We start from the raw sequence: 15,330 nt of genomic DNA on the forward strand, positions 1-15,330 counted from the left end.
GTTGCTTCCTAAGTGGACAGTTTGATTTCACAGAAGTGTGATTGACATTGTGTTGTTTAAGTGGTCCCTTTATTTTTTTGAGCAGTGTATATACATATATATATATGGCATGAGGACATAGTCCAGTGAGTCTAACCTCACACAGAGACCTCTCTGGCCTGTGTGTGTGCCAGCCTGAATTAGCAGCCATGTAATTATCCCTGATGTGATGCTGTGTCCGGGATTAGCTGGAAATGCAGTAATTTTTACCAGATACCACAGAATTAGGTAAAGAGTGCTTCATCGCTGAAGCCACTTTATATGGGTGTGTGTGTATATGTCTGTGTGTGTATCTTCCTGCCTGTGTGTGTGTTTGTGTGTGTGAATGTTTGAGAAAAGTCCTGGGAATCAATCCATGACTCATTTCCAAATTCTGAATATATTTGTGCAGTAAATTGGTATAGCAGACCAAGGAGGAGAGAGAATGTAACTATATGCCATCCTTGTAGCTATATTTTTTCTGGATCTACTGTGACTAACAGTACAACAGCCATCCCAGCACCAAGCCTACAACGGCAACAGGTCATGTACATAAGCAACTAGTAACAACCATGAACAGCACCTTTCAATGTAAAACTCAAAACCCACACACAGTTCTTTAAACCACTGATACATGACCATCAAACACAGACAACTAGACAGGCAAACAGCCCCTTACACAAACTTATGCAGGTGGACGCAGTCACACTCCTTTATCGAAATCTAAATTTAACTGAAGTGAAATGGCAGCCTTTAATGGGTGCATGATTGCCAGTGGGGACTGAGATCGGCAAATCAGTGTTTATGTGTTTATGTGTGTGTGCATGCGTGCTTGTGTGTGTGTCTGTGTGGGCGATCTTTTGTGTGTGCGTGCATGTCTGAGTGTGTAGCTGGGGAGAGCAGAGGAGGGAGATGTAAATGTCAAGTGTTGTGCTTGGCTGTGTCGTATTTGAACCCACCTGGGCCTGCTGGCTCCCTCCGCTCCTGTCTCTTTCTCAAAGCAATGCTAACCCCAGAGGCACTAGGCTAAACTAGATTCTCACAGTCTCTTTATGACTCTTTTGTCACAAAGCTCCAACTTCTGACAGATAGTGTCAAGTCACCAATGAGAGAATATGATACAATTTTCACTTAGATTCAGCTAGAAATATGCACAGTCTAGATCTGGCATCAAAGTCTGCAGCTGAAACCTAAACACATCTGTGTGAATTTTCTCTCATTTTATGTTTCAGCCATTTTGTTGTACATAAACGGATAAGCATCAGCTGATGGAATTAAAATGTTGGTGTTTTTTTCTGCTGTGGCAGGGTACTCACCATGTAGGAATTGATGGCCTCTCTGTCCAGCTCTTGGCTAACAGACACCTCTCCAGTCAGCCTGTTGATGGTGAACACCCCCTTTGGGTCCTGATCTGCACCCGACCCAGTCATATGGAAGATGTGGTCATCCTCCATGCCTGACGACATCACCTGGAGCAACACACAATAAAGTACAACAAATTGTCATTAGCAAACTGTCAATGCTAAACGATAACTGACTGTATTTCTCCAACTAAAAATATGGATTGTGTATTCATTACATATGTATTCAAATAAGGCAAAAACTTCCAAGCAAATGTCCCATTGACGTCAAAACATGACATATTGAGATGAGAATATGGTTTGGCCAGATGTCTAATCAGATGTGTACTCACAATAAGCTAGCAAAGGCATCAACATCCACAGGTCCCAGCAGGAGAAGGCAGGTTAGAGGAAAAAGAGATCAGAACATGTTAGATTCACACGGTACTGCACACTCACATGCTCATACAAGGCTGCACATGTCAAACCAGTCTGCTTACAGACTGGTCCCAGATCTGTGTGTGCTGTATAACCAACTCCTATCGTTGTTGTGATGCCAAACACCAAAGAAGGTGGCAAGATGGCACAAACATATCTGGGACCAGGCCACAATGTCTATACTACAGGAATATATAGTATATATACTATACAATACTATATACATGTAACTGACAAAATAATGGAACAACTTGAGTAAATGAGGGATACAAAGTTTATTTAAAGTAGGTGCTTCCACACAGGTGTGGTTCTCGAGTTAATTATGCATTTAACATCTCATCATGCTTAGGGTTATGTATAAAAATCCTGGGTAGTGTCACGACTCCGACCGAGGCAGGCTCTCCTTCCTGTTCGGGTGGCGCTCGGCGGTCGTCGTCACCGGCCTATTAGCTGCCACTGATCTTTTTCTCCCCCTCCTTATGTGTTTATTGGTTACACCTGTTTTGTATTTGTTTGTAATTAGTTGGGCTTATCAGTCAGCCGGCCCGCCCGTTTCTTTGTGCGGGATTGTTAGTTTGTTAGCGTGGTGTTTGTTTCGGACTATGCGTGTTTGTGTATGTTCGAGTTTGTTACTGGACTGTTTTCGTTCCCCGTGTCTGGGGCAGTTTACGGAGAGCACCCAGTGTATAGTAGGGTGGCCGAAGTTCTCCGTGTTTCATTAAAGGAACATTTGTTATTGCATCCTCTGTTTCCTGCGCCTGACTTCGCACTCCGACACCCAGTCCTTACAGGTAGGCCATTATTTTGGATACCATGGCTATGCCCCCATAGGATAACAATGCCCCCATCCACAGTGCACGAGTGGTCACTGAATGGTTTAATGAGCATTAAAACGATGTCAGCCATATGCCACTTGAACACTTATGGGAGATCCTGGAGAGGCGCCTGAGACGGTGTTTTCCACCACCATCAACAAAATACCAAATTTATTGAGGAAGAATGGTGTCACATCCCTCCAATAGAGTTCCAGACACTTGGCCATGCTGCTGCTCCAGTTTCAACTGTTCTGCCTGCGGCTATGGAACCCTGACCTGTTCACCGGACGTGCTACCTGTCCCAGACCTGCTGTTTTCAACTCTCTAGAGACAGCAGGAGCGGTAGAGATACTCTTAATGAAAAGCCAACTGACATTTACTCCTGAGGTGCTGACTTGCTGCACCCTCGACAACTACTGTGATTATTATTATTTGACCATGCTGGTCATTTATGAACATTTGAACATCTTGGCCATGTTCTGTTATAATCTCCACCCGGCACAGCCAGAAGAGGACTGGCCACCCCTCATGGCCTGGTTCCTCTCTAGGTTTCTTCCTAGGTTTTGGCCTTTCTAGGGAGTTTTTCCTAGCCACCGTGCTTCTACACCTGCATTGCTTGCTGTTTTGGGGTTTTAGGCTGGGTTTCTGTACAGGACTTTGATATATCAGCTGATGTAAGAACGGCTATATAAATACATTTGATTTGATTTGATTTGTAGAATCTATGTCAAGGTGTATTGAAGCTGTTCTGACTCGTGGTGGCCCAATGCCCTATTAAAACCTCCTCGAGTTGATTTTAGCGACCCCGCTGAAATCTAATTAGCGTAATAAAAACGTTACCATCAAAATCTGTCAGTTTAAACTAGAGATATCATTTTCTTGCAGTGGATGCATCTCAATCCACCACATCTGCGGTAAAAGATGACAGAGCTAGAGCGATGTTTGTCAGACCATAAGACATTCCGGAAATCGGTCTTTTCACAACATCGTCTGTAGCGTCCGAATGGTTTGGCCTACAAACTATGACCCCTCTATGGAAAATGAGACTCTCACAATGGTGTTCTCGGTTTTGCTCTACAACCCCCCACAAGTATTTTGGAATATGTCTGAAGTTGATGCAGCCGATCTGACAATTTCTGTCTGTAGCGTCCGAACAGTTTGGGCTACACACTAATATGACCTCTGTGGAAAGGTGAGACTCTCATGAACACGTACATGTCAGTTGTTCCATGTAGTGAATCTGTTATTCAAATGTGTTTGTATGGGCTAATAGCAGTAAAGCCAAATTAAACATTTTAGCAAATAATTTTTTACATTTCTTTTTTATACTTCAAGGGGAGTTACAGTACATGTACATATATTAATTTAAAATACATTTACACTGTGTCCTTCAAACCACAAGGAAAACAATGGGTGGTTAATTAATTTCAAACACAGATTAATGTTCTGCCGATTGACATTTTTCCCAAAATATTGTTGATTTCCTTTATCCCATAGATGCTGTACAATAGAACATGTGTTTTGAGGACAGAGTTACCATTTTAAAATAATTTTGAGAGTCCATGATGTGTCACGTTCCTGACCTTATTTCCTTTGTTTAGTCTTTGTTTAGTTGGTCAGGACGTGAGCTGGGTGGGTGTAGTCTATGTTATGTGTTTCTTTGTTTAGGTTTGTCTTATTGGCCTGATATGGTTCTCAATCAGAGGCAGGTGTTTTACGTTGTCTCTGATTGGGAACCATATTAAGGTAGCCTGTTTTCACTGTTGGTTTGTGGGTGATTGTTCCTGTTCGTGTGTTCCTGGTTTTTCTATGTTCACTAGTTCGGGACTGTAGCTTTGTTGGTTTTCGTCTGTTTATTGTTTTGTTCATATTGAGAAGTATTGTATTAAATTATGGATACGCACCACGCTGCGCTTTGGTCCTCTTCTCCTTCTACCGACGAAAGCCGTTACAGAATCACCCACCACAAAAGGACCAAGCAGCATGGTAACGGGCAGCAACAGCAGCAGCGGCCGAAATCTCAGTACTCCTGGACATGGGAGGAGATTTTAAACAGAGAAGGACCCTGGGCACAGGCTGGGGAATATCGCCGCCCCAAAGCTGAGCTGGAGGGAGCGAAAGCTGAGCGGCGGCGATATGAGGAGGCAGCACGGCAGCGCGACAGGTACGAAAGGCAGCCCCAGAATTTTTTTGGGGGGGAACACGGGGAGTGTGGCTAAGCCATGTAGCAGACCTGAGCTCGCTCCTCGTGCTTATTATAAGCAGCGCGTTACTGGTCAGGCACCGTGTTATGCGGTTAAGCGTAGGGTGTCGCCACTGCGTGCCCATAGCCCGGTGGGCTATAGGGCAGCCCCCCAAAAGTGTCATGTGAGTGTGGGCATCCAGCCAGGGCGTAGTGTGCCTGCTCAGCGTGTCTGGTCTCCAGTACGCCGTTTCGGTCCAGGGTATCCTGTGCCGGCTCTGCGTGCTGGGTCTCCGGGGCGCTGGGAGGGTGCAGTGCGTACTATGCCTGCGCTCCGCTCGTGCCGGGCAAATGTGGGAGTGGAGCCTAAGGGAGAGGTGCGTGTAGTAGGCACTAGATCTCCAGTGCTCACCCACAGCCCGGTTCAACCTGTGCCTGCACTCTGGAGGGTCCAGGCTAGAGTAGTATTCCAGCCTGGGGGAGTGGTGCCAAGGCTGCGCACCAGAGCTCCAGTGCTCCCCCACAGCCCGGTCCTTCAGATGCCTCCTCCTAACACCAAGCCTCCTGTAGGTCTCCCCAGCCTGGTGGGTCCTGTGGCAGCACCACGCACCAGGCTGTCTCTCCGTCTCCTCCCTACAGGTGTGCCCAGCGCCGCCTGCGCTGCCTGTCTGCCCAGCGCCGTCTGAGCTGTCCGTCTGCTCAGCGCCGTCTGCGCTGCCCGTCTGCCCAGCGCCGTCTGAGCCGTCCGTCTGCCCAGCGCCGTCTGAGCCGTCCGTCTGTCCTGAGCCGTCAGAGCCGTCCGTCTGTCCTGAGCCGTCAGAGCCGTCCGTCTGTCCTGAGCCGCTAGAGCCGTCCGTCAGTCAGGAGCCGCTAGAGCCGTCCGTCAGTCAGGAGCCGCCAGAGCCGCCCGCCAGTCAGGAGCCGCCAGAGCCGCCCGCCAGTCATCATGATGTCCATGATGAGAGTCTAATTTAGTTGCTACTCAAGTCACATGGCACACAAAGAAAACACATACAGCACATGTATGTATAGGCCAAGTGTAGTCCTGTGTCTATTTGTGTACAAGGAAGGCAGCATTTCAAGGTCATCTGTTGTTCCCGTATAGACACTGTGCTTATCCGCTGGTGGGGTTTGCTATTTAGAGCCATTGAAGTCCAGAGCCTTATAGGTCTAAGAGGAAATCCAACTGGGCCAGTGTAATCCCTGCAACAAATCTACAGCTTGTTTCAGCACTTCCCAGTGGAGAAGACAGGGGAGCGATGGATCTGCTGACTTCTACAGGTTTCAGAAATACAAACAATAGATCCGTTTTCAATCAGACTGCCTCCTGGAGTTAGTCTGGGGGGCGATGGATAAAGGAAGTCTTTAAACGTGTGTTGGTTTGCAAAGCCGAAGGTTACCATTATTTAGGACATTTAAGCAAGTTGCCTTTTTCAGGGGCATGTTCATTTTATCAAACAATCTCTGATCCCTACCAACACTTTCTTTTAGCACTCCACCACATTGCTTTCAGCACTCCACCACATTGCTTTCAGCACTCCACCACATTGCTTTCAGCACTCCACCACATTGCTTTCAGCACTCCACCACATTGCGGCCCAGTCCAGTGACAACCTAAGCCGTATATCTCGTAGGGCTGTGAATCATTGATGTTGGCCATTTTCGTCATGAACTTTAGTCCTAAGTCACCTAAGTGTGACTTTTTGGATAAGTGTGTGCCTCCATCTCCACTACGGACGCAGAAGGAGCCATGCTCCACAGTGGGGGTACATGGCCCCTCCCCTCTGCCTTCACCTCTCAGGGAGCTAGAAGGTCATGTCTAATGAGAGAGTGCTTCAAGCGTTCCTGGGGACTAGGGCTAAAACGCAGCCTTTCTACTCTCACTTGAAAGTGCATCTGGTATGAGGCCAGCATTCTGAGCTAGGCTCCTTCTCCTTTCTTTTCAACCCTCTCTCTCTCTCTCTCATTTCACCCACCCACTATCTTTCCTCTCCGAGACTGGGTACATTGCACGTTCCACAGGCCCCCACTACTCCCTCTGTTCTCGCGCTCTCCCTCTGTGCATCTCGTTTGAAGTAGCAAAACGTCAGACTCTCAACAGTCCCAAGCAACTGGAGTATGTGGGAGAAGAAACTACAGCACCTACTCTTCATTCAGCCTTCATACATTATGTAGTACCCTTCTCTTCCTCCTCCTCCTCCTCCTTCTCCTGTTCCCTCGTGTGGGATGCTACCGTTCTCTAGATAGGCTCTGTAATGGCCTTCGAAGAGTCCTGTGAGATGTTGCTAAGGGAGTGATTCTCTTGTAGAATACCAAGTTTACCCTTTTTTCTCATACACAGTAGCTACACTAAACACACACAGCCAGCGACTGCAATAGATAGACATTTTTTTAAACAGTTATTAGGTAGGCAGAGAAACCCTGCAGAGTGAGTGGTAAACTGGGTCACATGAAAAAAGGACCCAATATGTAGTCAGAGTTTGCTCATGTAACATCTTAATGAAGTAGCTATACAGGCAGTGGGGAAGGTGAGTGACAATAAGTTGAGATGTCACGGCTCCTCCTCTGCAGTGCAGGGGGCGGTTCCTCCTGCAGGCAGAGGAGGGTCGTTAGTGATTGGAGCCACCTGGGCTCAGGGTATAAAACTGCTTACTAATCACCTCTTTCTTTCTCTCTCTCTGCTCCTCCAGGTATGCTCATGATTTGTTTGTTCCTTTGTAGTTTTGCATAGTTTTCACTCAGTCATGTTCACACACTTATTCACGCATCCATGCACTTTACATACACCTTACATTATAATACTTCCACACCTCATTCCTTTTTCTTAGTTTTAAGTTAATAGTTTTGTTTATAATAAAGAACACTTTTAATTGGCCTATACCTGTTGTTCGTGTCCCCTCATTTTTGTCACAGGCTATGAGCCGGCATGTGACAATAGCAACAGGAAGTGTCATGAGGAGTTTAAAGGGTGTGTGGAGGGGGAGTGTGATCCTCTGAGCTGCTGCTGTGGCGATTCATTTCACACACATGCACGCAGGTGCGCAAAAACACACACACACACACACCCAAACCCAATTGGCCCTCTCCATAGTCTTGACAATCCCTGTGTGGGAGCTCTAGTGGGAGAAGCTCACATATTTCTATCACCTCTCATAACCATTGCAGCCAACATGAAAGAGTGCAGGGCTCTTGCTGTAACCTGCTGATGACAGGGGTGTGTGGATCCTCTCTCCATCTCCACACAACAAGAGGAGGAGGAGGGAGCTCTACACCATTGGAGCACTTTGCAGTAGTCTCCTGATAAGCTCTGGTTGGATGAATGCTAAATCTTTTCAAGTGCAATGTTGTGCATCACGCCAGTCCAAACCCATATGAAGGCTTGACTGTACACCTGCCTGTGAGATCTAAAGTATGCTAATGCATGATGGCTCAGTCCACCAGCACTGTAAGACACTTCACTGACTGTAGATGAAATTCTGCCACTTAGAATATTGGGCAAGGTGAAGTTTCCAGTAGCCTGAAAGTCAACAACAACTTGGGGCAAATGAGGAAACACAGACAGAGACGTAGAGACCACTCACACACTCCCAGTCTCAGAGTGTCTTTCTGTGTCAGGGAAGAGTGGAGATGCAGTCTCTCCAGTGAGCAAACAGATTGCACCAAGATGTTCCCAAGGAGCGCTTCACAGCTCTGGAATATATTCAGAACATAACAGGAGCCACACAAGGAGTAACTCTGGTTGCATAATAGGGTCATCAGTGGCAGGCAGATGGAGAGATATTCTGCAGTGCTTCAGATATTCTAACAAAGTCAAAGCAGCAGCTGATAATAGCAATCAGAGGCTAAGAACAGCCTGATTGTCTTCCCACTCTGCTGGTAATTAGCAGGAAGTATTTGGAGGGGCCCCTGGTCCCTGGGCCTCCTGGTCCCCCCTGGCCTTTGAGGTGGTGATGAGCCTCGTCCTCGTTACACAATGTCCATCCGCTCACATCAGTGGGGAAACAATGGGACAATTAGTGCCTCTGATTGGCTGTTAAGTCCTCGCTAAAGGAAATCAGCCAAGGTGTAGGTGGAGGTGAGGAACTTTCAGGCTAAGATAAATGTGACAAAAGACAGTGTTTACTATTTTGCGCAAAGAAAGTTAAAGGTACTGTAAGCTTCAGTAAATACAGTGAAGTTATTACTATGAAGACACAGGCTGATCCACTCAGTCTGAATTAAGCAGTATACAGCATATACTCTAGTCTCTGATAGTGAAAGTCCTACTGCTCTCCCTGCAAGGTAACCATCAGAGCATTCACAAGAGAAGAACTCTATGTATATTGATTAAAACTGGAGCCTTTAATTTGTACATTTCTGTCACACCCTGATCTGTTTCACCTGTCCCTGTGCTTGTCTCCACCCCCGCCAGGTGTCACCCATCTTCCCCATTATCCCCTGGGTATTTATACCTGTGTTTTCTGTCTGTCTGTGCCAGTTTGTCTTGTTTTCTCAAGTCAACCAGCGTGTTACTCCGTGCTCCTGCTTTTTCCATTTCTCTGTTTTTTGCTAGTCCTCACAGTTTTGACCCTTGCCTGCCTTGACTCTGATCCTGCCTGCCTGACCATACTTCTGGCCCTGACCTCAAGCCTGCCTGCCACTCTGTACCTCCTGGACTCTGACCTTGTTATGATCTATTGCCTCTCCACAAACATTTTCTTGCCTGCCCCTTGGATAGTAATCAATATCAGAGACTCGAACCATCTGCCTCTCGTGTCTGCATCTGGGTCTTGCCCTGTGCCCCTATACATTTCTATCATTCCTCACCATCCTGACCAGCTTCCTTCCTTTTCTTCCAGTTCCTTCTCTTTCACTATTTTGCTCAGTCTTTTCTCAATATCACAAATAATCATACCGTTCTGATTGAGATGTTTCTCTGAATGCATTACTGTGAACTCAAAGTTTCAATGTGACCATTAATAGAGTTATCTAGGAAACAAAAGATCAAATTCATAAAATAGCTCTTAATATGAAGTTGATAGCAATAACAGTGGTGTCATGACATTGCCCTTTCTGGGTGTAGATTGTGCCCAACGTAAACGGACATTTTCTCTGGCCCAGATCGTAGAATATGCATATAATTTACAGATTAGGATAGAAAACTCTCCAACGTTTCCAAAACTGTCAAAATATTGTCTGTGAGTATAACAATACTTATTCTGCAAGCGAAACCATGAGAAAATGTAACCCGGAAGTGATATATATATTTTTAACTATGTTTCCTGGCCCGTCTAACCACCATTTAAAGGGGTATCAACCAGATTCCTTTTCCAATGGCTTCCTCAGGCTGTGACCAGGCTTTAGACATAGTTTAAGGCTTTTATTTTGAAAAATGAGCGAGTTTTTTCAAAAGTAGTCAGGTGTCCTCTGAATATTTCCTGCGCGCGAGAGAGGGACACCCCATTTTCCTTTTGTCTCTTAATGAATAGGTTATGGTCCAGGTGAAATATTATCGATTACGTTTGTTAAAAACAACCTGAGGATTGATTATAAAAAACATTTGACATGTTTCTACGACCATTACGGATACTTTTTGGAATTTGTCGAACGGAACACGGCTTTGGTTTTCTCAACATAATGCGCAACCCAAATCGCGTTTTTTTGTGATAAAACTAATATTTATCGAACAAAAATAACATTTGTTGTGTAACTGGGAGTCTCGTGAGTGCAAACATCCGAAGATTATCTAAGGTAAGCGATTAATTTTATTGCTTTTCTGACTTTCGTGACCATGCTAATTTGGGGCTAACTATCACTATCTCTTCTAAACCCAGGTTTTGTTATCTCAGGTCATAAATTCATGGCAGAGACTCTCTCCCCCTGGTCATGCAGAAAGAGAGGGAGAGAGCACAGAGAGAGAACAAAGGACTTCACTTGGCCAAACTCCTAAATCCCCAAAATTAAACAATATCGCTACTTTTGAGAATGTGGGAAGGGTCCGTGGACAGTTATGACGAGTGTGTTTCATTTGGTGATCTCATGAAGGACAGGAAACACACATAACTGTATCTCTTAAAGTGTACATTTCCCCGCTGTCAGTTTTACATCTAAATATTGTGAAACGTATGGGATTAAACATGAAGCTATTTGTGAAAAGATGTAATGTGACGTTAACATAACATTCTAAATGAGTGTATGTACTTTCATATAAAGATGAACTTGTCAGTGGCCACGCCCACATGAGCATTGACATTACGTTGGCGTCATTGACCACCCTTTCTCTATAAAACCCACTCCTGATGAAATTCACACCAGACCAAGTAATCCCCGGTGTAAGCTAAGGTTGCAAATGGTTGAATTTCTAAGACCAAAACATGCCGGGTGACGCTGGTGTGTGAAGTGGTTTAAACTACAACTCTACCAAAGGACAAGACCATACCACGTGGAGCATTGGCTACACGGCTGGAAATGGTTAAACTCTGAGACTATCAATCCCTACAGAATAAGAGCAACTCTTAGACGTATAATTACTAGTCTGCAGCTAGAAATTACGTAAATCTAGGACAAGAATACAGACAAAAACAGAAGAACATATTCTATGAGAACGTTTCTGAATGGTACTCTAAAGGATCCATTCTAATAACCACAAAATACTTTGATCTTCGGGGAAACACAACCAGAGAGACTCTGTTGACTCTCTCCAGCAGACAGACCGGATTCCAACAGAGAAGATAACAACATCTAAGGGGCGTAAATATAAATTGCAATTTATTTTCGAATAAGCGGTCGTTCATGTAAAGTATTAGCAATTTCTATGAGTGTAGTAATCCTCGATGAGTTTCCCGCTCTTGAACTACACACCTCTTTTCTTTTGTCTACCAAGCCGTCATATCGGCTTTGCCCACTAGGGACTTTTTCTTTGTATCATTGTTAGCTTCCCAATGTGTAATATTTATGTATTTCTGTGATTTGATTAGTTAGTAAATACAAAGAATTGCCAATTTGTATATGGCTGATTCATAATGTATGCTAGGGTTTGTGCAGATAACCAATCATTGTACGACGTTTGGAACAAGGTAATAATAATACATTAATGAGTGACTAATCGATCAGATATTAACATTTCTGAAGATATATTTGGAAAATTATAGCTATGTAAATCAACATTTTCCATGGTGCCCTGACTTCCTAGTTAATTAAGTTTACATGATTATTTTAATCACGTAATAATAATTACACATACAGAATTGATTTGATAAAATAACAGTCTTCACATTTAATGATAGTAGACACGACAGTGTTCAGAGCGATAACACCTTTGTTATGCTGTAAAGTGCAAGGTGAGTACTCATATATATTACATCTCCCATAAGCCACCACAAGGCCAATGTCTTACTGGGAGTGCAAGCCAGGGAAATCTGCTCTTTATTGCTTTTCCCCTTCTTCAAGCTCATCTCATCAAAATGGATTTCACGTCACTTTGATTCATCTGGGGATCTGTATTAGAGGCTGTGTGAGACAGTTTAGACTAACATTGGCACTTTTCACTATAAAGGTGATGATTAACATGTAGAAAAACAGAAGGGAAGGAAGGGTGGGATTCCTCCCCTACAGTCATCCTAACACAATTAACACAATCAATTAGACAAAATGAACAAGGCCCCAGGCACCAAGCCGGCGCACTGAGCAAACCGCCTGGACAACCACTTCCTGTTCTGCTCTGGAATAGTTCTAATAAATGGTAGCTAACTACACTCCTAGAAGGAAAGAGAAAGAGAGAGAAATGGAGAGAGATGCCGAAAGATACAGAGTGTGTGTATTCAGAATGAACAAAGTGCTCCTCTATTATTTTGCTGAGTTAGAGCAGGATACTGGTATTGGTATTTTGATATTTTATTAGGATCCCCATTAGCTGTAGCAAAATCAGCAACTACTCTTCCTGGGGTCCACACAAAACATGAAACTTGACACAATACAGAACATTAATACACAACAGCTCAAGGACAGAACTACATATATAAAATAAATACAAAAGGCACACGTAGCCTACATATCAATGCTGCAATACACACAAACTATCTAGGTCAAATAAGGCTGAGATGTTGTGCCGTGAGGTGTTACTTTATCTGTTTTTTTGAGCAATATGAGATGGAACGGAGTTCCATGCAATAATGGCTTCATATATTACCATGCTTTCTTGGGGCCTGTGAAAAGACCCCTGGTGGCATGTCTGGTGGGGTAAGTGTGTGTGTGTCAGAGCTGTGTGTAAGTTGACGATGCTAACAAGTTGGGATTTTCAACACAATGTTTCATATAAAAAGAAGAAGTGACTCAACTCTTAACCAAGAGACTGGCATGCATAGTATTTATATCAGCTCTCTGATTACAATAAAGATCAAGACGGGCCGCTCTGTTCTGGGCCAGCTGCAGCTTAACTAGGTTGTTCCTTGCAGCACTCGACCACACAACTGGACAATAATCAAGATAAGACAAAACTACAGCCTGCAGGTCTTGCAACTATTTATTACAGACAGACCTCTCCCCATCTTTACAACCTTTGAATCTATGTTTAGACCATAGCAGTTTAAAATCTAAGGTAACGCCTTGTAATTTAGTCTCCTCAACTTGTTTAACAGCCACACCATTCAGTACCAGATTAAGCTGAGGTCTAGAACTTAGGGAATGATTTGTACCAAATACACTGCTCTTAGTTATAGAGATGTTCAGGACCAGTTTATTACTGGCCACTCATTCCAAAACAGACTGCAACTATTTGTTAAGGAATTCAGTGACTTTATTAGGTATGATTGCTAATGCATATATTGTTGAATCATCAGCATAAATGAACACACACGATCGGTTTAATGCCAGTGGCAGGTCATTGGTTAAAATAGAAAAGAGGGCCTAAAGAGCTGCCCTGCGGTACACCACACTTTACAAGTTTGCCATTAAAGAATCTTCCATTAAATAAAACCCTTTGAGTTCTATTAGATAGATAGCTCTCAATTCACGATATAGCAGAGGTTGAAAAGCCATACCACATACAAAACCATTCAAAAGTTTGGGGTCACATAGATATGTGCTTGTTTTTGAAAGAAAAGCACATTTTTTGTCCATTAAAATAACATCAAATTGATCAGAAATACAGTGTAGACATGATTAATGTTGTAAATGACTATTGTAGCTGGAAACAGCTGATGTTTTATGGAATATCTACATAGGCGTACAGAGGCCCATTATCAGCAACCATCACTCCTGTGTTCCAACGGCACGTTGTGTTAGCTAATTCAAGTTTATCATTTTAAAATGCTAATTGATCATTAGAAAACCTTTTTGCAATTATGTTAGCACAGCTGAAAACTGTTGTTCTGATTAAAGAAGCAATAAAACTGTCCATCTTTAGACTAGTTGAGTATCTGGAGAATCAGCATTTGTGGGTTCGATTACAGGCTCAAAATGGTCAGAAACAAGACTTTCTTGTTCAACTCATCAGTCTATTGTTGTTCTGAGAAACGAAGGCTATTCCATGTGAGAAATTGCCAAGAAACTGAAGATCTGGTACAACGCTGTGTACTACTCCCTTCACAGAACAGCGCAAACTGGCTCTAACCAGAATAGATAGAGGAGTGGGAGGCCACGGTGCACAACTGAGCAAGAGGACAAGTACATTAGAGTGTCTAGGTTGAGAAACAGACTCCTCACAAGTCCTCAAATGACAGCTTCATTAAATAGTACCCGCAAAACACCAGTCTCATCACCATGCTGAACAGTACAGCTCCCACAATCTTCTTATTATGAATTTCTTTCATTAGTCATTTGTGTCTGTGCAGTACATGTTGAGTGCACTTCTCTATAAGCAATGCTGAAAGTATGTTGTTAATTTGTTTACATGGAAATAGCATTGTATTTGGTCAAGAACAAAAAAAATGCTAAGTGCTGGCAGGAAGCTTATAGGTCTGCTGTTAGAACCAGTAAAGGCCTCTTTATTACTCTTGGGCAGCAGAATTACTTTTGTTTCCCTCCAGGCCTGAGGACAAAGACTTTCCTCTTGGCTCAGGCTCAGTTAAAGATATGACAGATATGAGTGGCTATAAAGTCAACTACCATCTTCAGTAGCTTTCCATGAAATTTGTCATGCCAGGAGGTTTGTCATTATTGATCGATAACAAAATAAAATCCACCTCTCCCACACTAACTTCACAAAATTAAAACTTGCAATGTTTTTCTTTCATTTTTTTGTTGTTGCATGAATACGATGGCTAACTGTTCGATGTTGGCATTTCCCACTTTGCCAATGAAGTAATCATTAAAATAATTAGCAATATCAAATGGTTTTGTGATGAACAAGCCATATGATTCAATGAAATATGGAGTTGAATGTCTTTCTGCCCAGAATTTCATTTAAAGTACTCCAAAGTTTTTTCCCATCATTCATTATATCATTGATCTTGGCTTCATAACAGAGTTTCTTCTTCTTTTTGTTGAATTTAGTCACATAATTTCTCAATTTGCAGTAAGACAATCAGTCAGATGTGTAGCCAGACTTATTAGCCACTCG

General features: G+C 43.5%; 1 protein-coding gene across 1 annotated transcript in view; it reads right to left on the reverse strand.

The window, feature by feature from the left end:
* LOC120053208 (cadherin-13-like) overlaps positions 1 to 15,330 on the reverse strand; it is a 497,821-nt gene that overhangs the window by 426,490 nt on the left and 56,001 nt on the right. The window contains 1 exon segment of the mRNA XM_039000365.1: positions 1,335 to 1,487. Within this exon segment, the coding sequence (XP_038856293.1) occupies positions 1,335 to 1,487 (153 nt within the window).

Source organism: Salvelinus namaycush, chromosome 9 (assembly GCF_016432855.1).
Source record: "Salvelinus namaycush isolate Seneca chromosome 9, SaNama_1.0, whole genome shotgun sequence".
NCBI lineage: Eukaryota > Metazoa > Chordata > Actinopteri > Salmoniformes > Salmonidae > Salvelinus > Salvelinus namaycush.